Source organism: Eleutherodactylus coqui, chromosome 8, assembly GCF_035609145.1.
Source record: "Eleutherodactylus coqui strain aEleCoq1 chromosome 8, aEleCoq1.hap1, whole genome shotgun sequence".
Taxonomy (NCBI): Eukaryota; Metazoa; Chordata; class Amphibia; order Anura; family Eleutherodactylidae; genus Eleutherodactylus; species Eleutherodactylus coqui.
Window position 1 is genome coordinate 152,148,059 of NC_089844.1, and position 26,992 is coordinate 152,175,050.

Genomic DNA, 26,992 nt, shown 5'->3' on the forward strand with positions numbered 1-26,992 from the left:
TTATCTTCCCACACCACAGGGGTTGTACTTTAAAAACAATGTATCATCTGTCCATAAGATGGGACACAAGTGTCTGATTAATGGGGTATGACTGCTGGGACCTCCATGGATCACAAGACTGGGGGTCTTGACAGTTCCCGTTTGAATGGCTCAGTGGTCAGGTATGTACGCTTACACTCCATTCGTCTCTATGGGACGGTTGGAGATGGCCAAGTGCTTGTACTCAGCTTCCCTTCGACAGTCCCATAGAGATGAATGCACTAGTAATGTGCAGACGTGACAACCCATTTATATGCGGAAACAGGAGACCCTTGTTCTCGCGACTGATGCAGGTCCCAGCACTTAAACCTATGAACTATCCTATGGACAAGTGATATATTTTTTGGTGGGTCATACCACATGCTACCATGCTACAAGGTGATTGAACTGAAAACTTCTTCGTGAAGTTCATCTCGTATTTCTTATATTTAGAGACCAAGACAAGGAGAGAAGATGGTTCAGAAGTATCAGTCACCTGTGCGGGTCTACAAATACCCATTCGAACTTGTCATGGCGGTGAGTTATACATGCCCTGTATATAGTAATATGAACCATGTGGTATAACCTGGGAATCTCCTGTATAGAATCATGAATGGAAAGCTGGTGTAAGTTATACGTCTCCCTGTATATAGTGACATGGAGCATGCGGGTATAACCTGGGTATCTCTCGTATATAATTATACACTCCTAGGAGTTGCCATTTTGCCGCAAAACCCGTCCTGCGGTTCCATCTCAGACAGATATGTAAATGATGAGAGTTGTGGTGATTAGATGAACGGTCTTGTCACCTGAGGCCCTAAAAGTTCTCCCCCTACCCCTGTGGCCTATAAAAAGCTCTTGGATGCTCCTTGTGTGTAGTGACCTCTTCTTCCACTTGTGTAGAGCTTGTTGACCACTAGACGCCTCTACGACGCAGAGAAGAGATTTCACCCCATTACCAGAGTCTGAGAGGGGCGCTATATTGGGATGTGAGAAGCTGGACGGTCGTGTCCCTCACTGGGCCATTCTGACAAGATTGTCAGGAGGTGTTGGGACCAACAGATAAAAGGAAAAAGTTTGGTACTGTGTTAGTCAATAGAGCAAAATGTGATTGTTCTCAGCAAGAGAAACTAAGCAATTTTGTAGATATGATACCTTTTATTGGCTAACAAAGAGACATGTTACAGTGAGCTTTCGAACCTACTTGGGGTTCTTCCTCAGGCTTAATAGTGGATGCATGAGGGCACGCACATAGGCTGACAGGCCACCAGCAGAGAGGATCGTCTGATCGTCCAGCAAGCATGAGCAGCTCCAACTGTTTCATTGTCCACCATCCTGTAGTGTCTTACTGGCACTGGGTATGAACGGCAGATGTAGTAGCCGTGCGGGACCGGAGAGTAGTCAGGAGGAAGCCAGAGGTCGTCAGCAGGTAGTCACATTTGCGGTACGAATGGATGAGGCGGAAAGCTTAGTTAGATGGAAACCAGGAGTTGTTATCGGAAAGGTTTGGTTGTAGTACAAATGAATGAGGCAGAAAGCACAGTTGGGAGGAGAGCCAGCAGTGGTTAGCAGGTAGTCACAGTTCACAGGAGATGAGCAGGTTAGGAGATGCAGCTTGATAAAGGCAATGGAGTACAATAATCATGCACTGGTGCAGGGGCAGGGGCAGGCTTTTATAATGAGCCTAATCAGGAAACTAAGGCGGGGTCAGGACCAGGAGGCAGAGACTAGATTTCTGGGATCAGGGAACAAGGCTGAGAATCATGCAAGGGAGCTGTCCGCAGGGCTAATGGCTTAATAAGAAGGGCTACTGCTTGGAGTGCAGGAGGTTCCCGGTTAGAGTTCCGACAGTAGCTGCCCTCTTGCAGGACGGCCTCCAGACGTCCCAGGGGCTGGCTTTCCTGGGTACCTATAGTGGAATTTTCCTTGAAGCATGCATATTTTTGTCTGGTTCCTAAGAGTTCTCCTCCTGTCCTGCCACTGTACCTGTTCTCAGTACCTTCGGGAGTCCAAGATTTTTTCACAGGAGGAAGGGTTCGGGTTGCTGACACATATGCGGCAAATGTGGAATGATATGCCGTAGGTTATCATATGAAACCTGTATGCCTCCATGCCTGCTCATATCATATCTTGTATTAAAACTAGAGACAGTACAACAAGGTACTAGAGCCTCCATGCCCCACCACAGCGTATCACATCTTGTATCCAAGCTAGAGGCGGTACAACAAGGTACTAGAGCCTCCATGCCTGCCCGTATCACATTTTGTATCCAAGCTAGAGGCGGTACAACAAGGTACTAGAGCCTCCATGCCTGCCCGTATCACATTTTGTATCCAAGCTAGAGGCGGTACAACAGGGTAGTAGAGCTTTCATCAAGGGGTCACTTTTCTGCAAAAAATGATCCTTTTGCTCTAATATTGTAATCCCTTGCTTACATCAATGTTACAATCACACTGAGGGAGCTTCATTACACTCTGACAACTCCTTCTAGGAGGGGAACTGTTTTTGAAAATGTGTTTATATGAGCAGCTGGTGTAAGTTAAATATCTCTCTGTATATAGTGATATAGACCATGCTGGTATAACCTGGGTTTCTTTTGTATATAATTATTTATGATCAGCTTGTATGAATGAAGGTTATACACCTCCTGTATATAGTGATATGGAGCATGCTGATATAACCTGGGTATCTCCTGTATATAATTATATATGTACTACTGGTATAAGTTATACATCTCCTGTATATAGTGGTATGTCCAATGCTGGTATAACCTGGGTATCTCCTGTATATAATTATATATGATCAGCTTGCATAAAGGTTATACACCTCCTGTATATAGAGTATGGTTCATGCTTGTATAACCTGGGTATCTTCTGTATATAATTATATATGTACAGCTAGTATAAGTTATACATCTCCTGTATATAAGGATATGGTTCATGCTGGTATAACCTGGGTATATTCTGTATATAATTATATATGCACCGCTGGTATAAGTTATACGTCTTGTATATAGAGATATGAACCATACTGGTTTAACCTGTGTATGTCCTGTATATAAGTATATAGGTACAACTGGTATAGGCTTTACATCTCCTGTATATAGGGACGTGGACCATGCTCGGAGAACTTGGGTATGTCCTGTATATAATTATATTTACAGCTGCTATAAGGTATACATCCTGTATATAGTGACATGGACTATGCTGGTATAACCTGGGTGTCTTCTGTATATAATTATATATGTACCGCTGGTATAAGTTATACGTCTTGTATATAGTGATATGAACCATACTGGTTTAACCTGTGTATGTCCTGTATATAATTATATAGGTACAGCTGGTATACGTTATACATCTCCTATATATAGTGACATGAACCATGCTGGTATAACTTGGGTATGTCCTGTATATAATTATATTTACAGCTGGTATAAGTTATACATCCTGTATATAGTGATATGGAGCATGCTGGTATAACCTGGGTATGTCCTGTATATAATTATACATCTCCTGTATATAGTGATATGGAGCATGCTGGTATAACCTGGGTATGTCCTGTATATAATTATATAGGTACAGCTGGTGTAGGCTTTACATCTCCTGTATATAGTGACATGGACCATGCTCGGATAACTTGGGTATGTCCTGTATATAATTATATGTACAGCTGCTATAAGGTATACATCGTGTATATAGTGACATGGACTATGCTGGTATAACCTGGGTGTCTTCTGTATATAATTATATATTTACAGCTGGCACAGTATATACCTTGGCACAGGTTAATGCCGTTTCATTGGAGAATGTGATATGTTATTTAATCTGTGCAATTGAGCGGTCTACATGAAGCTCACAATGATTAATCTGGCCCAGAGCCGCCAGAGATATATGAGCCGCTGATCACACTCGCACGGCTTTGTCTCGGTGCTCTGTACAATGTTCTCTGACGTCACAAAACTTGTTTTCCACCAAGAAATGAGCGGGACCAGAGACGTAAGCATTTCTCAGCTGCGCGGTGTCGGGTTCCCATATCATATATTGGCTCTTTCTAGGTTTATCATTTCATGTACAATAAGGTGAAGCCAACATTCTAAAACAAGTTAGGATTCTTTTAGAATAGTCTTATGAGCGCTGATTTGCTCTTGTAACAATTAGGCCTTAGTCACACGGGCGTTTTTTCCCGCGATTTGCGGATCGCATAACAAATGCGCATTTGCAAATCGCGTGACTGGGGCCGACGATTCGCTGAAAAATCTGCACCTAGCAGCGTTTTTAGCGAAAGGGGCCCGATCAAAGGAGCGCTGCCCGCTATCCTCTGCCACAGCTGTGGCAGAGGAGAACAATGTTCGCCCATTGAATTCAATGGAACCAGAGATACAGCCGGCTCCATTGAAAGCAATGGGCTGCCGGCAAGCGCTGTATGAATTTTTGGGGAAGGGCTTAAAATATAAGCCCTTCCCTGAAAAGCATCCTGCAAATGTGTAAAAAAAAAAAAAAGTATACTCACCTTTTTTCTGCAGCCGGAGTTTAGCCGCGTCCGGCCGGCAGTTCTCCTGAACTGCTCTCTGTAGTATTCAGAAGGTGGGGATTTAAAATCCCCGCCTGCTGAATGGGCTGCCTCTGATTGCCCACTGCGCTCAGCCACTCAGAGGCAGCACTCACTTACCCAATCATGTTCGCATAAAAAACGGACATGTGCCTGCTCCCATTGGGATGCATTGGGTCTATATAACTGCAGATCGCAAGCGCGTCTGCAGATCGGACCAAAAAACGCCCGTGTGACCGAGCCCTTTGTGCGTTATTAATTTTCTTTCACATCAGCTGAGATTTTGCTTATAGGGATGAATTATGATCGTTGGTCCCCATAGGCCAGCTGTGCATCTTCCTGTTCACATGAGGAGATTTACCGCTGGCTGAAACAGAACAATCAGCAGATGAAGGAATATTTGCTCATTGGTCAGCTTTTCTTGTTTCCTTTACACGGCCCAATTTTTAGAAGAATGACTGTTCAGAGAAACATTCAGGCCTGATAATTGGCCAATGTAAAAAGACCTTTGGTCTACAAACGTCTGCGTTTAGTGTTTCTTGCTACAGCAGCATTATCAGAACCATTGCTCTGCACACTGTTCAGCATGTCATGTACAAGAATATAACTACTATAATACTGCCTCCTATGTACAAGAATATAACTACTATAATACTGCCTCCTATGTACAAGAATATAACTACTATAATACTGCCCCCTATGTACTAGAATATAACTACTATAATACTGCCCCCTATGGACAAGAATATAACTACTATAATACTGCTCCTATGTACAAGAATATAACTACTATAATACTGCTCATATGTACAAGAATATAACTACTATAATACTGCCCCCTATGTACAAGAATATAACTACTATAATACTGCCTCCTATGTACAAGAATATAACTACTATAATACTGCCCCTATGTACAAGAATATAACTACTCTAATACTGCCCCCTATGTACAAGAATATAACTACTATAATACTGCCCCCTATGTACAAGAATATAACTACTATAATACTGCCCTCTATGTACAAGAATATAAGTACTATAATACTGCTCCTATGTACAAGAATATAACTACTATAATACTGCCCTCTATGTACAAGAATATAACTACTAAAATACTGCCCTCTATGTACAAGAATATAACTACTATAATACTGCCCCCTATGTACAAGAATATAACTATTATAATATTACTTCCTATGTACAAAATTATAACTACTATAATACTGCCCCCCTATATACAAGAATATAACTACTATAATACTACCCCCTATGGGCAAGAATATAACTACTATAATACTGCCCCCCTATATACAAGAATATAACTACTATAATACTGCCCCCTATGTACAGGAATATAACTACTATAATACTGCCTCCTATGTACAAGAAAATAACTACTATAATACTGCTCATATGTACAAAAATATAACTACTATAATACTGCTCATATGTACAAGAATATAACTACTATAATACTGCCCCTATATACAAGAATATAACTACTATAATACTGCCCCTATGTACAAGAATATAACTACTATAATACTGCCTCCTATGTACAAGAATATAACTACTATAATACTGCTCCCTATGTACAAGTATATAACTACTATAATACTGCTCCTATGTACAAGAATATAACTACTATAATACTGCCCCCTATGTACAAGAATATAACTACTATAATACTGCCCTCTATGTACAAGAATATAACTACTATAATACTGCCTCCTATGTACAAGAATATAACTACTATAATACTGCTCCCTATGTACAAGAATATAACTACTATAATACTACTCCCTATGTACAAGAATATAACTACTATAATACTGCCCCCTATGTACAAGAATATAACTACTATAATACTGCCCTTATGTACAAGAATATAGCTACTATAATACTGCTCATATGTACAAGAATATAACTACTATAATACTGCCCCCTATGTACAAGAATATAACTACTATAATACTGCCCTCTATGTACAAGAATATAAGTACTATAATACTGCTCCTATGTACAAGAATATAACTACTATAATACTACTCCTCTATGTACAAGAATATAACTACTATAATACTGCCCCCTATGTACAAGAATATAACTACTATAATACTGCTCCTATGTACAAGAATATAACTACTATAATACTGCCTCCTATGTACAAGAATATAACTACTATAATACTGCCCCCTATGTACAAGAATATAACTACTATAATACTGCCCCCTATGTACAGGAATATAACTACTATAATACTGCTCCTATGTACAAGAATATAACTACTATAATACTGCCCCCTATGTACAAGAATATAACTACTATAATACTGCCCTCTATGTACAAGAATATAAGTACTATAATACTGCCCCCTATGTACAAGAATATAACTACTATAATACTGCCCTCTATGTACAAGAATATAAGTACTATAGTACTGCTCCTATCTACAAGAATATAACTACTATAATACTGCCCCCTATGTACAAGAATATAACTACTATAATACAGCCCCCTATGTACATGAATATAATTACTGTATAGCTGCCCACTATGTAGAATATATGCGCCATGAACATTATTTATTTGGTAATAGTATGTAACCTTATTATTGAGGTGACTGGACTGTCGGACCAGGTTGGGGTCTGTACTGCAGTCATACGTCTGGTGGGTGTTGTTGGGTGAAGTATATCTTGCTGTGACTGGACAGTGTAACTGGAGATTTGGATCTCTGTGTGAACACTGTACATTATTTCTATCAGTAGATGTAACAGATATTCGCCATTTCCAGCCGTGTTTAAATTTTTAACGCCGGCCCCATTCAGAGTGTGTGTTGCATATTACTCATTTATAACGCCGTCTCTATTATCCACCCACCGCTGTATATAACCGTGAATGGCGGCTGTATTGTTGTTCTTGATATGTTATGAATTTGATGTGGAGCTTTATTGACAACGCAGTGAATGAATTCTACATTTTTAATTAATGACATTTATCCTCCAGTTCTTGATGTGACTGCTTCAACGAGGCCCCCAGAGTTAATTGCCCTGACCCATTGCTACATACAATGACCCGTGGCCATAGGCATTGTTAGGTGCGATGGGGCTCTCTTAATGGGTCTCCCTTCTTTTAGTCACATCAGAACCTTCATCCCAATGTCTGCACTACATAAACAACTCATCGATTTTTTTGTGTGTGTAATACCTCGTTTTTCCTGCGGAGGTGGTGTGGTAAAATTGATCAGTTATTGCCAGGTTTTCCTGCAGCTGATTATATTATTGAGAAATAATACAAAATAAGTTTTTAGCTAAATCTTAAATACTAGAAGTAATGCCTCTAATGTTTTTTAACATCGAAACCTTTTAAAGGGGATCTCCAATGTTCATTTAAATCTGTTCATGATCTTTTTCTCTGTTTTCCCTTGTTTTTCATTTCAATTGTTGTTTGGAAACCATCAAAAAGTAGGTTAACAACTGTTGTTGGATTTCATATTCTTCTGCCAAAGAGGTTGTTTTGTGAAGGCAATCCCTGGGCAAATGCATGTGGATATCAAAGAGGGGCTGCCATCTATTCAGAACCCCAGAGTGGGGAGATGCTGTGTGGAAGCAGCCCCCACTCTGTTGCACTGGAGCCGTCTTCATATGAGGGTCTGTTCATTTCGGGGTCGGAGGTTCCATTCAGAATGTTCGTCGCTGAATTCCGTTAGAATGCAGCGCAAAATAGCGCTGCATGCAACAGTATTTCGCACTGTAAAATGTGGACGGCCGTTCTGAAACGGAACGGACATCATTATAGTTAATGGATCCATTTGGCGCTGTTCGGTTCCGATGGATAAGATGGATCTGTTTAGCTACTCGATACCTTTTTCTTGCTCCTGAAAGGAAATCCTCTAGCCTTCCATGGAGGGCCGTACATCCGAACAGCTTCTGTATGATACTATATTCACTGGCAATGATCGCTCCTTTGCAAAAGCACATGAACGAATATCACTGGGGTGCCCTGTTGGGCGTCTGCGTCCAACGCATGGTGCGTGTAGGACAAGTCCCAAAGAGCCTGAACTTTTTGTTCATTTTATGTAGGCTTGTTCAATGGAGGAAAGTTATTAAATATCGAAATTTGTAGTCGCCCCGTGACTTGGCCAAAGAATTGCACCAGCTACCCATATGCTACACCCGGGATGCCTAACATACTGGCCTGAGGGAACTCCCTCCTTTACAGACTCGGCATACAGGCACTTCCTTCTTCGAACTGCATAGGGTTCCTTACTACCGGAGGAGATGCTGATCATATCTATGCCCAACCTGGCAGAGGAGGCCAAGCGTCCCTTGCCCTCAGGGGGCTGACCCTACAGTTTAACACATGCACAATCCATAGAAATGAGACCAATGATCTGTCTTCATGCTGACTTCCACATGTGACAATGCCGGAACGGGGAGCCGGGTAAGCATACAAAGCATATCACCGGACTACTGCTCGGGACCTGTGAGCTCTATAACTTAGTTCATGGTGCTCATCGGTGATGACTGTTTCCCTTTAAAGAGGTTAGGCCATGTTAGAAAGTTATTCCCTAGCTACAGGATCCACAGGATAGGGAATGACTTTATGATCAGTGGGGGTCTGACTGCTGGGACGCCCACTGATCCGAGAATGGGGGTCTGGTCAGTCCCCTGAGGCAATAGAGCGGAGGTCGCGCAGGCACACCACCGCTCCATTCACTTCAACGATAGTGGTGGAGATTGCCGAAGAGCTGGAACTCATATTGAAGTGAATAGAGCGGTGGGTGTTCCTGCGTAACTTCCGCTCCAATCACTCGAGGCCTGACAGGACCCCATTCTTGAGACCGGTGTTGGTCCCTGCAGTCAGATCCCTACTGTAAATTGGGGATAATTTTATAATTTGGCACAACCTCTTTAATCAGTTAGCAGTATGCAGCATTCACACAGATTAGAATTAGAATTTTAAAAAATTACCAGAATGAAGAAAAACATTCCTGCTTGCTGATGGTTTCCAGGCTGCAATTTATTTCTTCCTATACTGTAAAAGAAACTGAAGTGAGGACCGCATAAAGGGCGCTGAAGGGGCTGTAGTACAGAGATGACAGGTCCCATATTGGCAGGTAGCCCTGTTTATGAAAGGTGCAGCATCCCTGTAATTACTGTTTATGAGGATGTGAATCTATTGTAGGATCCTCTGTCCTTATAACCATCCTTCTGCCAGTCCTCTTGTGTGGAATAAAGCTGTGTACCCGGTAAATACTGCAGGTATTCATAGAGATTAATTATCATAGACAGTACCTGCAGCTGCTGTTTACCCTGCTTGTCAGGTCAGCGGAGTGAAGATCCACCTGTGGTTAAAGGGACCGTCCTAAGGAGGAATATCCCAGCAAATATACACTGAATGCCCCCTTTATTAGAGACCCCCATCTAGTAGCATTGGATCTCCTTTTGCCTTCAAAAACGCATGTTCACTTTGGTGTAGATTCCACTGGGTGATGAAATCCTCCTGCAGGAATGTCGGCCCCTGTGGACAGGAAGCTTCTTGTAGTTACAGCAGATTAGATGGAGGTGCTGACATGTTATGATCAGCTGACAGGAAGGGGTCATCAATTCATGCTGCTTGTGCCAAATTCTGACCTCCCATCAGCAACAGAAATCTGGGTCTATCAGACCAGGAGATGTTTTTCCACTGCTCAGTGATACAAGTTTTGCGCTTATTTGCCCGCTATAGTCTCACATTTCTGTTTCTCTTAGACACAATGGCGCTGGAACTGGTCGTCTGCTGTTATAGCCCATCCGTGATAAGGAACAGCGAGTTGTGCTGGCCCTGACTGTGTAGTACTTTTTGGGGAGAACGATTCCTGACATCCTCCTCTGACCCCTTTTTGGTGATGAGTTGTTTCCAACCATAGGATCCCCTCTTACTGGATATTTTCCTCGAGAAAACCCCCCAACCCGGCTAGTCTAGTACCGATGATCAGACCTTGTTGGAAGTCACTCAGATCGCTGGATTTTCCCATCTTAGGGTAATTTTACATGGACCGACAGTCACCCAAATAAACACGTGATTCAACAGGGCAAGTGATCGATTATCACTCATTTGTTGGAGTAACCTGGTTTTCAGCTCACAAAAAAACATCCACCGTATTTCCCTAAAAATAAGATAGGGTCTTATATTAATTTTTGCCCCACAATAGGCACTAGGGCTTATTTTTGGGAATGTATTATTTTACTTTCCCAGCAGGCTTGTCCCAGGTCCTTCCCGCTTCTCTCCAGAGTCCCAGCGCGATTCTGACAGTCCTCGACCGCCCACACACGATCACTTCCTGGTTATGGGGTTCATAACTTCTACATCCACGAAGTGATGTCTGTGATTGTTTCTTCGAGCGCTGCATTGATTGGCAGAGCAGCGTCACTCGAAGAGCCAATCACAGCCATCGCGTTGTGGAGGCGCGATTTATGAATTGGCTGAGCCACGGCTTAGCCAATTCATAAATCCTGCCTCCATGACGTGATGGCTCTGATTGGTTCTTTGAGTGCTATATTGATTGGCTGAGCCACGACGCTCAAAGAACCAATCACAGCCATTGTGTCGTGGAGGAAGGCTTTATAAATTGGCTGAGCCGATGGCTGTGATAGGTCCTTCGATCTCTGCTCAGCCAATTACAGCCATTGCTTCATGGAGGCGGCATATATGAATTGACTAAGAGGCGGCTCAGCCAATTCAAAAATCACACCCACCTCCTCGAAGTGATGGCTGTGATTGGTTCTTCGAGTGCTGCTCAGCGAATCAATTCAGCGCTCGAAGAACAAATCACAGCCATTGCTTCATGGAGGCAGGATTTATGTTTCCCATGACCAGGAAGTGATCCTGTCTGGTCAGTCGAGGACTGCAGGAACTACATCGGGGCTCTGGAGAGCAGCGTGAAGGACCTGGACCGAGCCTTCTGGGTAATGTATTCCCATTTTTTTGTAATGAAATGTAACAAGGGCTTATTTTAGGGGTGTGGCTTATATTTCAAGCCTCCCAGAAAATCCTAAAAAATCAGGCTAGGGAATCTATGGAAAACTTGTTACGTGATTTTATGCTGCACCCCGGGGTCACAGGGAGAATTCCCAGACAGGGAAATGCCAATCATGAGAGGGCCCAGGGGCTAATATAAGGGCCAGTCAGTCTGTGTACAGTGTATGTGTATCTGTGTATGTACACTATGGGCCTTATCTATCAAACTGCCCTTGTTGCCCCCAGCAACCAATCAGAGCTCAGCTTTCATTTCCAAAACTACTGTGGTAAAATGAAAGCTGTGCTCTGATTGGTTGCTATGGGCAATAAGGACCATCTTACTGAGGCCCAATGTCTCCTACATAGATGTGTATGTAAGCAGAACAGACTAGTCCGTGCATTTAAGGTGATACTCCAGGCAAAATATATATTCTCAGCATCACTCTGATGTCCATAGACTGCGGCCCCCACTAGTCATCCACCCCCAGGACCCTCTTCTGTGGAGCTGAACCTTCAGATCATCGAGGCAGGTGCAACGTGTTTCGCCTTTTGCAGTAATGACTCCTCTCCCCCAGGGGCGCCGTGCTCAGTTTTGCATGTGAATGCTGACAATGCAGCAGCTGTTACAACTCGGGTCCCCTGAGTGCCTTGTCTTTGTGACTGCTGACATAGCGCCCCCTGGGACCTCGGCTGCAGCTTTGTAGTGAGGCCAGGAACCATGTACTCAGGCGCTCTGATTCATCTGCTCTGCTTGTTCATTTTGCTTTTATATTTCCAAATAGAAAATGATATAAATAAGAAAGAGTACTGAGCCTAGTGATGTCATAGCTGATACTGATGATGTCACAGACAGAACCTTGTGAGTCAAGTCACATTGTTATGGTCACCAGCTAATATCCAGAGTAACCGCCATGTGCCACATAGACAGCAGCTAGACAGGCTGAGAGTGACTGTAAGGTCCTAGTAGGTTGTCTCCGGTATCTAGAGCCAGAGGGCTCTAGGGGTCGAGCGAACACGATGATCAAGGTGGTCCCAAACAGGCTCAATTGGGTTAATATCTGGGAAATTAAGGGGCCAGGGAAGTCTTATTTTCGGGGGATGTCTTATTATACTTACCTAGCAGGCCTGATCCAGGTCCCTCCCACTGCCCTCTGGAGCGCCGAAACACTTCTTGCAGCCCTGGCCACCCGCAGAATATCACTTCCTGGTTACGGGATTCATAAATCCCACCACCAGGAAACGATGGCTGTGATTGATTCCCGAGTGCTGCTCAGCCAATCAATTCAGTGCTTGATGAACCAATCGCAGCCATTGCATTGGTTCATCGAGCGCTGCATTGATTGGCTGACCAGTTTTCGAGAAGCAATCAGAGCCATCGCTTTCCGGGTAATTTTAACCCCACATTAGTAATATTATCCCCCTCAGTAATATTAACCCCACGGTAATAGTCTGACATCAGAGTGTGCGCCGGGATCAGCGGTAACAATGCAATTACCAGCGGGGAGTTGCGGCACCCCAGCCGGTAAACGCTACAGTGGTGGGCAGCCGCTGGCACGCCGCGGGCAACGTAACATGGGGCGGCAGTCCGGATTCGGCCTGCGGGCCTTATGTTTGATACCTGTGACTTAAAGCATTCGACAATGACTAATAAAGTTTAAAGCTTTATTCTAAAAAGGGTTAGCAGCGCTTAGGTAAAAATATACAAAGGAAACATTTACAGAAGGGTAAGGCCTCCTGCACACGGGCGGAAATTCTGCAGCGGCATTTCCCGCAGAATTCCCGCCCGTGCCATCTCCCATAGGATTGCATTAGATAATGCAATGCTATGCAGACAGCTGCAATTTGACTGCGTGAAAACGTGCGTGGTAAACAAATCGCGGCATGTCATTTCTGTATAAGCCTCGCAGAGAAACATCACGGCTGACGCGCCAGCTCTGCTCAGCGCATGTGCTGGCTGGGCGGCAGCCGGCACATAGCAGAGCGGAGAAGATGCCGGGAGGAGGTGAGCCGTGGTGGTCACTGCAGGGGCACAGCTCGCATCCCGCTGCAAGAATTCTCATAGCGGGATCCGACCCGGCCGTCTGCAGGAGGCCTAAGGAGCTACAAATACACACAAACAGTAAGAAAACAAAAAGGAAGAAAATAAAAATATGAAGTTGTTTCAAACACTCCTGGGTGAGGAGCACATGGAAAGTTGAACAGTCCTGCATTTAAATTCAACTCCTGGGTCTTACAAAGGGGTGAAGACCCCCCTTTATTTTTAATGTCCCTTGGGGTCCAACCTCATCGTCCTCCTCATGAAAACCATGAAAACTGGCTAAGTAGATACACAGATCTTCCTCATGGGGACCCAATTTAACATTTCAACAATATTCCCTTAGGAGACACTCTGATGGGGCAGCTATGTTTCATATCATGAATTTACCTACAAGTGGATACCAAACATGATATGCAACATATGATTAACTTCACAGATATGCGATTTGTGTGCTCCGGGGTCACAGCGACAGGAGTGGATTCACTGTGTTCGTGGTACACTCATGGTTCCAAAAATATAATTGCTTCGAATAACCCATAATCCCTGCTATTAATTTTTTCCTTGTCCCATCTCAGTAGGGGGAAATCGCAGTCAGCAAGTCTGGGGGATGTGTATTGGAGGGGCAGGGAGACGATTGGGTCTCCCTCAAATGGCTAATTTTGTTACGACTTGGGAGGCAGTGGAATGAATATTGGTGAGCTCTGCTTGGCAGGAAATACACGTAAATACCCTGCCTAAATCTACTCAACTTTTCCCAGGCCAGAAAGGTGGCTGATTGACACGCAAAAATGGGTGACAATCTACCAGTATCATTTCATCACAGGATTAATAACCAAATTGGTTCAGAATGCCTTCCCATAGATAAGCGGGCACAGAGAATGCCATGAAAAAATTCCCCAGCCCATAACACTGCCACCACCAGCTTCAGCTGTTCCAGCAATGGCTGCAGGGTGTTGTTTCTCGCCTGACATTCCAACGTCCATCCATTCGATGAAGCAGAAAATCTGACTCATTGGAGAAAGCAACCACGGTGGTCCACTTCTGATACTACAGTGCAAATCGAAGCCTTTTCTTCCGATGCACCTTTTTCCGGCTATTACCCCTTTAAATGCCGCTGTCAGAATTGACAGCGGCATTTAAATCCCCCAAACGGCCCCCCTGCGGTGAGATTGGGGGAGCCGTGCAGGTGTCATGGCAGCCGGGGGCCTTCTAAAAGGCCCCAGGGCTGCCTCACCCGTGGGGTGGCTTGATAGACTGCCTCTCAAAAAGCAGTATGACGTAATGCTATAGCATTATGTCATATTGCAGGAGTGATCAAAGCATCGCTGGTTGTAGTCCTCTAGGAGGACTAAAAAAAAGTATAAAAATAAGAACCAAAAAGTTTTACTAATTATTAAAAAAAAAGGAATAAAAGTTAAAAAAAAAAAACCTTTTGCCATATTTGCAATTAAAAAATCAAAATATCAAACCAAAAATATGTATTCGGTATCGCTGCGTCCATAAAAGTCCGATCTATCAAATTAATGCATTATTTACCCCGCATGGTGAACGTGGTCCGAAAAAAAAATAAAGAACGTCAGAAATACCCTTTTTAGGTCACCCTATCTCCGAGAAAAAATGTAATAAAAAGCGATCAAAAAGTCAATTGTACACAACAATGGTACCAACGGAAACGACAGGACGTACCGCACAAAATGAGCCCTCACTCAACTATGTCGGCAAAAAAATAAAAAAGTAATTGTGCGCAGAAAATGGACACAAAAATAATTTAAAAAAATTAAATATCTTAAAAAAAAAATACAAGTACTACAGCAAAAAAAAAAAACGGTACAAGTTTGGTATAAAGGAGTTACGATTTTTTAAAAGGGAGGAGGAAACTTAATAACTTAATCATCTCAGGGTACTCAACATACGTAGTGATATCATAGATGGAGCCTAATGCAGAACCTTGTGATGTCATAGCAGAGCAATGATATAAATAGAGTGAAATCTTATGATGTCGAAGAACTGAGTTTTGTGATGTCACCGATGGAATCTAGTGATTTTAGGTCAGCAGAACCTTGTGCTGTCATAGCAGGTTAGTGATATTACAAAATGGAACCTCTCAAAGTACTAAACCAAATGATGCCAGAGCTGACCCTAGGGATGTCAGCAGAACCTTAAGATGTCTCAAACACTACCTAGTGATCTCTAGCAGAACTTTATTATGTCACAGCAGGGCAGTGAAATCAGCAGAGTGGAAACTAATAATGTCTGACTAGTGATGTCACATCAGCAGAATCAGATATCACTAGAGTGGAAACTAATGATGTCTAAATACTGAACCTAGTGACGCCACAGATAGAATCTAGAGATGCCATATCAGAAGAATCTTGTGATGTCATAATAGGGCAGAGATATCAATAAAGTGGAACCTAATACTGGCTGCAAACCTAATGATGTCACTGCTATCCTGGTGATGTCACAGTGTGAACCTTGTGATGTCATAGCAGGTTAGTGATATTACCAAAATAGAACCTCTCAAAGTACTAAACCAAATGACGGCAGAGCTGACTCTAGTGATGTCAGCAGAACCTTAAGATGTCTCAAACACTACCTAGTGACCTCTAGCAGAACTTTATTATGTCACAGCAGGGCAGTGATATCAGCAGAGTGGAAACTAATAATGTCTGACTAGTGATGTCACGTAGCAGAATCTTGTGATATCACCACAGGGCAGTGATATCACTAGAGTGGAAACTAATGATGTCTAAATACTGAACCTAGTGATGCCACAGTTAGAATCTAGAGATGCCATATCAGAAGAATCTTGTGATGTCTAAACTTAATGATGTCACTGCTATCCTGGTGTTGTCACAGTGTGAACCTAGTGATGTCACATTAGCAGAACCTTATGATGTCACAGCAGGGTACTCATATTACCTAAGTAGTAGCTAATGATGTAAGGGTAGTGATCCTAGTGATGTCATAACTGACCCTCTTTTTGATGTTTCACCAATGAACCCAATTGATGTCACAAGCTAGTGATCCAAAATCTAGTGATGTCACAGATGGAATCTAGCGATGTCACATCATTAGAACTTTGCAATATCATAGAACACTAAAATATACAGAGTAAAATTGAATGATGTCATAACACTGAGCCTTTTAATGTCCTATAAAATTTGGAGCCTTCATGATGCTTCAACAAGGGAATCAGTTGACGTCATAAGCTAGTGATATCACAGTGGAAAAACCTAGTGATGTCACAGTACCAAAACCTATGAACCTAGTGATTTCACAGTTTCAGTGATGTCACATCAGTAGTGGAAAGTAGCCTTGTAGGAGCAGATGGCATCTACAAACCCTGGTAGCTCCACCACGGGTGATGGCAGTGATGTCACAGGAGCAGAGTCAGTGTAGAACGTATTGAGTGCTTACATAATTATCTCATCATTAGAGAGCACGAGGAAACGGAGGATTCTTGTATGACTTTTTCCTGACATCCTCCTTAGGTAAATGATACCCTCCGGAGTGGCCATGTATTTGTTTTTCCCTCCGGTATGGGCACAGAACAGATGCACCAGCATCCCAAGAGATGATGGGTCTCTTTAGCATAGCAAGCCGGCTTTCCTGCATGCCCCGAAGCTGGAGAGTACAGGAGGTGCTGGACCAGCTGTCTACCAGAGAGACGAAGCTCTGTGTCAGGAAGCACCTCGTTATCATAGAAAGGCCCTCGTATTTATGTAATCCTAGCAATTACTACAATCCCTTGAAAACGATCTGTTCTTTCTATGCAAATGATAGCACCTATAGCTGGCCTGGGTCTGGTTTCTGGAATCCATTTGGAGATCCACCCCTTGAGACCCCTTTTTATTAGCCAGAAAGGAAGGTGTTGTGATGTGTGCATCAGGGGGTTCTGCTCCCCCACAACTGATCCTCAATCTGTGTTGGGAATACACAAATGTTGTTTAATGTCACAGGTGTATCCAGGGCTTAGGGGAAGCAGCCCGTCCTAATGACATGCACGTCAGTTGTCTGATGTTGCGCTATTTTGGTCGTGTCATCATACTATTATGACCACCGCACACGGGCTATTTTCTGCTCTGATAGAATCCTGTGTCGCTCGTGATTTGGCTTCAATATTTATTTCATAATTGACAATTTTTTTTAAAAGGAGCAACCTGAGAAGCAGTGCAAATGTTTTTATTGTACGCCCCGCCCTCCTATATAGGACAACCTACTGCATTTGAATCACAAATAAGGCATGTGACCCACTTAATCACACCCCAAAAATGAATGCAGACCCCAGTCCGGACCCTCTAAAGCAGGGGTGCACAACCTTTTTTGGTGTGACAGCCATATTGTCATTTTGTTTTACCTTAAAACAATAAAATTAAAGTTTCTAAAAACACTAATATTACAGTCATAGGATTATATTTTATTTACGTTTATTATTATATTTCGTAATAGTATCAAGGCCCTACTGCTAGGGTACGGGCCAATGGACAACTCTCCCAGCCAATAAACATTAATAACGGCACAAGGCAAGGTTGTCCCCTGTCTCCCTTCCTTTACATTTGGGTGATGGAGACACTAGCAAACGCCCTAAGAGCTAACTGCAGTATACAGGGGGTCAGGGTGGGTCCGGAGGAGCATAAGGTTGCTCTGTATGCAGACGACCTGCTTACTGCCCTTGAGAGGGATCTGGATAGATGGAGGTCTTTGTCGCTGTCCTGGTTCGGGAGAATAAATACAATCAAAATGAATTCCCTCCCCAAATTCCTTTATGTTTTCCAGACAGTCCCTATAAAATTAACAGGCGTATTTCTGTCACGGATTCGGCGTTTAGTTATGAGATTCATTTGGGGTAACCACAGACCTAGGCGGAGATGGAAGGCCCTTTCTGGCCCGAAAACTAGCGGAGGAATGGGAGTTCCCAATTTCTCACTTTATCATAGAGCATCCTTGACCAAATGCGTGTTAGATTTGCTCCATGGTAAGGAACAGAAGAGATGGGTAGAGGCGGAGCAGGACTCGACCCTATTTGGGGGGCGAGGTTGCATCTGGATACCGGGTAAAGACAGACACAGAGACTTGGGATTCTCGCCCTTTATAGAAAATTTACTCAGCGCCAGGATTGGCCCAGCTGTCAAATCCGGGTTGATTACATTCCCGGGTCCACTCACCCCATTGGTGGGTAATCCAGATATACCAGCCTTCCTAAAGGGCACACCCCTGATGGCCGGGATGGCAGACCCAGTTCCCAGGATACGGGACATCCTGATGGACACAGGGTCAAAGAGCCTGCAGGAGGTACTAGAGGGAAGGAGCCCCCCAGCCGGAGCATGGTACCAATACTTACAGCTATGCCACTATGTCAGGTCTTTGGGCTGTCCGCAACAACTGAGGGGATCAATTGCGGCCTTCGAGAAAATGTGTTTGACTAAACCAGACACACCACAATCTATCTCCTCACTATATAGTTCACTTCTAGAGAGGACACATCAGGGGGAAATAGGACCCTGGAACTAACTTGGGAGAAAGAACTAGGAATGGATCTTCAGGCGGAGTTGTGGGAGAAGGCCTATGCTATGACCCATAAGCTGAGCGTCTCCAGCAGACTACAGGAGCTTAACTATAAGATTCTGACCCGATGGTATAGGACCCCCGTCGGGACTAGCCAGAATATACCCCCAGTATCCGGATCCTTGCTGGAGGTGTCTCAGCGAAAAGGGGACCTTCGTTCATCTATGGTGGTCTTGTGCACAAATTCAACCACTGTGGCGCGAGGTGGAAGCTCTATATACAGTTGTTTGCAAAAGCCCGCTTAATCTCACCCCCGAGGTGGCACTTCTATCCATGATACTAGGATCAGTGTCACGAGCAAAGGGCTCCTTGCTGCGCTTTTTTCTACTGGCTATGAGACAGATCATTCCCAGGAGATGGAAAGCTGCAACTCCCCTATCATGACTGATGTGGTTGGAAGCCATGGATAATTTAAAACAAATGGAGGAACTCTGTGCCAAAGATGAAATGAAATATTCTAAATTCTACAACACTTGGGCGGTGTGGCTACAGTTTCGGGCTTCACCTAAACTAGACGCTTGGTTGTGTGGTGGCGTTGCTGCTCTTTAAGTTCCAGAACACCCTCTAATGGAGCTGACGAATCCTAACAAACATACCGACGAGCCTACTGATAGGTGTTTATAGACTGGACAGTCATCTTTTTCTCTCTCTTTCTTCCCCCTTTCCCCCTTTTCTTTTTCTACTTTTCTACTTCCCTACTCCCCCCCCCCCCCCAGCCCTCTAACTCCCACAATGTTCTTCCCCCCCAATATCTCCTTCAGGGTTTTCCCTGCTCTGCTCTAAAACCCTGGAGACCCCTATATCACCTCAATCCCCCACATCAAGATTTGTTGCAATTTATAACAAGGGATTTTGGTTCATTTTGTTTTCTTATATCCTATTTTTCACGAATAAAAATAAAAATAGCTGGGACATTGGGTGGCGGTTGAACTATCAGGGAGAAGGGTTTGTGATTAGGATTTGACTGCTGCATAACTAACCCTGCAATGATATCTTATTGTATTGTCCGATGCAGCTAATAAAATATTTTTGAACCATATTTCGTAATAGCACCACTTTGGAGTACATATAAGAGTATATCGTACTTATGTGTTTTTTGGAGGAAAGCAATGTACAAAAAAGTGAACATTCCTTTACCCACATAATGAGGCAATAATAGAATGAGATGCAAATAACTGCATGGAGGCACATGGAGGCTTGAAAATATCCTTCAGGTATACCATATAGTATAGACTGAGACTTCGCCTCAGGCAGAGCTTTATATGTCTATGTTATACACTGCAATACTGAAGTATTGCACTGTATTATAGAAATTAACAAAAGTAATGAAACTCAAGTTCCCCGCTGGGGCAAAAATATGATGTGAAAAAATATTTAAAAAAAGGTAAGAACCCCAAAAGTGATAAAAATGTTACAGAAGTTCCCCCCCCCCCCCCCCCCAATCACATCCCCCTAAAACTTTATAAAAGTTATGCAATACACTATATGGTAGCCCAAATTAAGATATTTAAAAATACAACTTCTGCAAAAAATAAGCCCTCATACAGCTATGTTGACAGAGAAATTAAAAAGTTTTTCTCTAGGAATGCAACGAGAAAAATCAAAAAGTGGCCGGTCATTTAGGCTTAAAAATGGGCCCAGAATTAAGGGTCTTAATAAAAGTTAAATAAATGCTTAACAATTAATTGGTCATCTTTTTTGGGTGCCCGTTGTGTGATCTACTATCATCAGGGCACCCTCACTGATCATAACCACCTGTGCTATTGAGCAGCACATCCTTGGCATCTTTACCCCTTGTCCCATCTAATTTCCCTGCCAGGGGCCAGAATCTTGGACATAAACTTTCTCCACTTTATCTCCCTTCCCCTCATAGAACTACATCCTCCCAAAGACAATCTCTTCCCACAGACCCAAGTCTCCTCCATCATAATCTCCCAGAGTCATGTCTCACCTCCCCCATCACAGTTTACCCCCTCTGCACAGAACCATGTGTCCCCATCACAGTCCCCCTCATCGAGCCTTGTCTCCCCTACATGACAGTCTGCCCCTATAGGACATCTATCCCCACTTCCCTGTATTTCCCTCTCTAACCCAGCATATTGACATACAGTGCTCAATAATAATGTGCATTGACATAAACCAGGCCTTCACAGTACTTGATGTGGACACGACCACAGCGGTTGACTTGCTTCCACTCCCTCAATCCTGCACTTGTTGCAAGATGAAGCATAACTCACGTCCCAATATTGCCCTACGCACCCCAAAAAGTGCTTGCTGTCACCACTGATTGTCTTATTGTCGGGCAGTTCAGCCATCTAAACGTTGGTAACATTGCAGTGTAACGACACTCGATGCACTCCAGCAGGAAAAATCAAACTCTTATCAGGGTCTTATCAGTTTTTTTTTTGCATAGAGCGACAAGGACCGAACTTAAAGGGGTTGTCCCACGCCGAAACGGTTTTTTTTTTCAATAGCCCCCCCGTTCGGCGCGAGACAAACCCGATGCAGGGATAAAAAAAACAAAAAGGGTAGTACTTACCCGAATCCCCGCGCTCCGGTGACTTCATACTTACCTTGCGAAGATGGCCGCCGGGATCTTCACCCTCGGTGGACCGCAGGGCTTCTGTGCGTTCCATTGCCGATTCCAGCCTCCTGATTGGCTGGAATCGGCACACGTGACGGGGCGGAGCTACGAGGAGCAGCTCTCCAGCACGAGCGCCCCATTCAACACAGAGAAGACCGGACTGCGCAAGCGCGTCTAATCGGGCGATTAGACGCTGAAAATTAGACGGCACCATGGAGACGAGGACGCTAGCAACGGAACAGGTAAGTGAATAACTTCTGTATGGCTCATATTTAATGCACAATGTACATTACAAAGTGCATTAATATGGCCATACAGAAGTGCATACCCCCACTTGCTTTCGCGGGACAACCCCTTTAATAAAGTTAAGACTTTATTACAAAAAGTAGCAATGCTTATAAAAGATACAAAAAGAGAATATAAAAAAGTACATACTGAACAGCTACAAACATAAAATCAGTAAAAAATGGGATACCAGTTCTTAAGGATTAGATTGGTGTGAATCTCGGTGCTACTAGACCTGCTGGGGCGGGCAGTTCCTGCAGTTGGTGCAGTCTCCAGAGGAGCTGACCAAGGGGGTTCTGCATCCCTAGGGACTTCCGGGCTCCCCCAGTAGCACCTTCTACCTCAACACACTTGACATCAAAAGTAGGCAGGCTGATTGGATGCAAGAAACTTCAGGATAATCATACGATTCAAGACTTTGGTCAAATCTTGCCATGATGGACTTCTAGGGGAAAGCTACGACCGCCATATTATATTATCTATCTACAGACCCCTAACATGGCATAGGACAGATTATTAACCCATATGATATCCATTCCAGCCTGATCCAGAGGCTGCGAGGTGAAAGTGGATGCGTTTGACTTGGCATCATCTTCTGCTTCTCTGGCGATGATTATTTTCGGTCTACACCCCACGAATGACCCGGAATCTTCGGTTATTAATTTCCCCATTGTTTTTATACGGTTCTCATCCTCTGGGATAATCCAGACGCGACATCTAAGGGGTTGTGTATTTGCCTGGATAGAACAGTAGGAGGCTGCAGGTAACAGACTGCTGTGACCACTGACTGCGTTAGCTGCTAAAACAGGAAGAGTATTCGCAAGCAAGGGGACCTTCCTTATTAGTGAAAGAGGGAAAACTGGACCAAAGCCACATTCATGACTTTACCAGGACACTAATGAATATTGACGAACCGGACTTAGACAGGATATGTGAATGCAAGAATATCATCCTCCGTAACAATCGCATGTAAGTGGTGACCGGAGCTCGTATTAACCAATGAGCGCTTTCTTCACAGCTGAGAAAAACGGTCATTGCAGCCCTGGTGCGGACGGCCCCTGAGATTATTAGAAGCACTACTAATCACACAGACAGGGGATCAGCTGCATTACCCTCTAGTTGGGCAGGGGCCGCAATTTGCAGCAGTGTGGGCCGTGATTTGTGCAACCCTGCTGTAAAGTAATATAGACTGTAGACCAGAACCCCTCAACAAATACAAATCCCAGACCACACCCTCTAAAGTAATACACACCCACACCTCCTAAATAAATGCAAACCCGAAACCTGACTCTACACTAATACAGACCCCAGACCAGACCCCCTAAATAAATATAGGCCCCAGACCAGACCTGCTAGATAAATACAGACCCCAAACAACACTCTCTAAAGTAATACATACCCAGACCTCTTAAATAAATATAGACCTGAAACCTGACCCACTGCACTAATATAGATCCCAGACCAGACCTCCTAAATAAATACAGACCCCAGACCAGACCCCCTAAATAAATATAGGCCCCAGACCAGACCCGCTAGATAAATACAGACCCCAAACCAAACTCTCTAAAGTAATACATACCCAGACCTCTTAAATAAATATAGACCTGAAACCTGACAAACTGCACTAATATAGATCCCAGACCAGACCTCCTAAATAAATACAGACCCCAGACCAGACCTCCTAAATAAATATATACCCAAGACCAGAGCCCATAAATAAATATATACCCAAGACCAGAGCCCATAAATAAATACAGACCTGAGATCAGAGCCCATAAATAAATACAGACCCAAGATCAGAGCCCATAAATAAATACAGGCACAAGACCAGACCTCATAAATAAATACCGACCCAATACCAGACCCATAAATAAATACAGACCCAAGATCAGAGCCCATAAATAAATACAGACCCAAGATCAGAGCCCATAAATAAATACAGACCCAAGACCAGAGCCCATAAATAAATACAGACTCAAGATCAGAGCCCATAAATAAATACAGACCCAAGACCAGAGCCCATAAATAAATACAGGCACAAGACTACACCCCATAAATAAATACAGACCCAAGATCAGAGCCCATAAATAAATACAGACCCAAGACCAGAGCCCATAAATAAATACAGACTCAAGATCAGAGCCCATAAATAAATACAGACCCAAGATCAGAGCCCATAAATAAATACAGGCACAAGACTACACCCCATAAATAAATACAGACCCAAGATCAGAGCCCATAAATAAATACAGACCCAAGATCAGAGCCCATAAATAAATACAGACCCAAGATCAGAGCCCATAAATAAATACAGACCCAAGATCAGAGCCCATAAATAAATACAGACCCAAGATCAGAGCCCATAAATAAATACAGACCCAAGATCAGAGCCCATAAATAAATACAAATCCAAGATTAGAGCCCATAAATAAATACAGGCACAAGACTACACCCCATAAATAAATACAGGCACAAGACTACACCCCATAAATAAATACAGACCCAAGATTAGAGCCCATAAATAAATACAGGCACAAGACTACACCCCATAAATAAATACAGACCCAAGATCAGAGCCCATAAATAAATACATACCCAAGATCAGAGCCCATAAATAAATACAGACCCAAGACCACACCCCATAAATAAATACAGACCCAAGACCACACCCCCACACCCCATAAATAAATACAGACCCAAGACCACACCCCATAAATAAATACAGACCCAAGACCACACCCCCACACCCCATAAATAAATACAGACCCAAGACCACACCCCATAAATAAATACAGACCCAAGACCACACCCCCACACCCCATAAATAAATACAGACCCAAGCTCAGAGCCCATAAATAAATACAGACCCAAGATCAGAGCCCATAAATAAATACAAATCCAAGATTAGAGCCCATAAATAAATACAGGCACAAGACTACACCCCATAAATAAATACAGGCACAAGACTACACCCCATAAATAAATACAGACCCAAGATCAGAGCCCATAAATAAATACAGACCCAAGATCAGAGCCCATAAATAAATACAGACCCAAGACCACACCCCATAAATAAATACAGACCCAAGACCACACCCCCACACCCCATAAATAAATACAGACCCAAGACCACACCCCCACACCCCATAAATAAATACAGACCCAAGACCACACCCCATAAATAAATACAGACCCAAGACCACACCCCCACACCCCATAAATAAATACAGACCCAAGATCAGAGCCCATAAATAAATACAGACCCAAGATCAGAGCCCATAAATAAATACAGACCCGAGATCAGAGCCCATAAATAAATACAGACCCAAGATCAGAGCCCATAAATAAATACAAATCCAAGATTAGAGCCCATAAATGAATACAGGCACAAGACTACACCCCATAAATAAATACAGGCACAAGAACACACCCCATAAATAAATACAGACCCAAGACCAGAGCCCATAAATAAATATAGCTCCAAGACCAGACCCCATAAATAAATACAGACCAGACCCTCTAAAGTAACACACACTCTAGACATCCTAAATAAATACAGACCTGAAACCAGACCCTTTACACTAATATAGATCCCAGACCAGACCCACTAAATAATCACAGACCCAAGACCAGACCCCACACCAACCTGAATAAATAGACCTCACACCAAACCCCTTAAACAAATACAGACTCCCAACTAGAGCACCTAAAGTAAAATAGACCCCAGATCAGACCCCCTAAACTAATACTGACCGCCTTAATTAAATACAGACCCCAAACAGATAACACAGATACTCCCCTCTCCTCTTAATTGTAGACTTGTTCAATCCCAGGAGCCATCTCAGTGTCATGACCCTGAGCATCAGGATGTTGTCAGCGGCGGTGGTCCGGGAGTGAAGAAGACTATGATTATGAGGAGAGGGGAGTATACTTAAGAAAGTACAGAGTGCCGACTCTTCTGAAGGATCTGCCACTTTTCTGCAAGTCTCCTGAATATGTTTAGACAGTTGGCACAAGTGGTTTGTATACACATATGGACCTGCATGTGGCTGCATGAATGAAGCTTTTGGTGTTTTTACAAGTTACAGCGAAGTTTTAAGTAATAACCCCCCTTCCCCTCCTTGAGCTGCCCTATTCCGGTCTTGCCTGCTTTGGCCCTGGTACATGTGAAGTCCTCCATAGTATGTGATATGCATGCACACATTCCAGATTCCTACTACAGATCCGTCGCCTGCTCGGGTTCCACATGTCAAGGTCACCAAGTGTAATGGAAGCACAAGGAGACGTCAAGGGGTATGGCCAAGACTGGCACAAAATATGTAAAAAGTGGATTCCAGCACATGCAAACCAGTGCAAAAACCAATCCAATCACCGAACCAGATGCAGAACTGTCTGAAAGTTTTAAGAAGTAGTAGAAAAATGCTGCAGAGTAACAATGTTTCCAGAAATAAGAAGAGTTAATAGTTTATTTTTGTCAATTAACAAAATGTAAAGTGACTGAACAAAAGAGAAATGTAAATCCCATCACTGTTTGGTGTGACCGCCCTTTGTCTTCACAACAGTATCAGTTCTTCTAGGTACATTTGCACACAGTTTTTGAAGGAACTCAGCAGGGAGATTGTTCAACACATCTTGGAGAACTAAGCACAGATCGTCTGTGGATGTTGGTCGCTCAAATCCTTCTGTCTCTACATGTAATCTCAGATAGACCAGATGATGATGAGATTAGGAATCTTTGGGGCCAAATCATCACTTCCAGGAATCCTTGTTCTTCTTTACACTAAATATAGTTCTTAATGACATTGGCTGGATGTTTGGGGACCTTGTTCTACAGCAAAATAAATTTGAAGCCAATCAGATGCCTCCCTGATGGTATTACATGACGCATAAGCATCTTCCTGTATTTTTCAGTATTGAGGACACCATTAATCCTGACCAAATCCCCA

At 43.3% G+C, this 26,992-nt stretch overlaps 1 protein-coding gene across 3 annotated transcripts in view; it reads left to right on the top strand.

Annotated features, from left to right (window-relative positions):
• The window catches only part of SEC14L5 (SEC14 like lipid binding 5), an 89,865-nt gene that overhangs the window by 21,184 nt on the left and 41,689 nt on the right, over positions 1-26,992 (top strand). For all 3 annotated transcript variants that reach the window (XM_066576706.1, XM_066576705.1, XM_066576707.1), the window contains one exon: positions 472-555. In XM_066576706.1, the coding sequence (XP_066432803.1) occupies positions 493-555 (63 nt within the window). In that variant the 5' untranslated portion in view covers positions 472-492. The remainder of the gene's footprint in view (positions 1-471; positions 556-26,992) is intronic.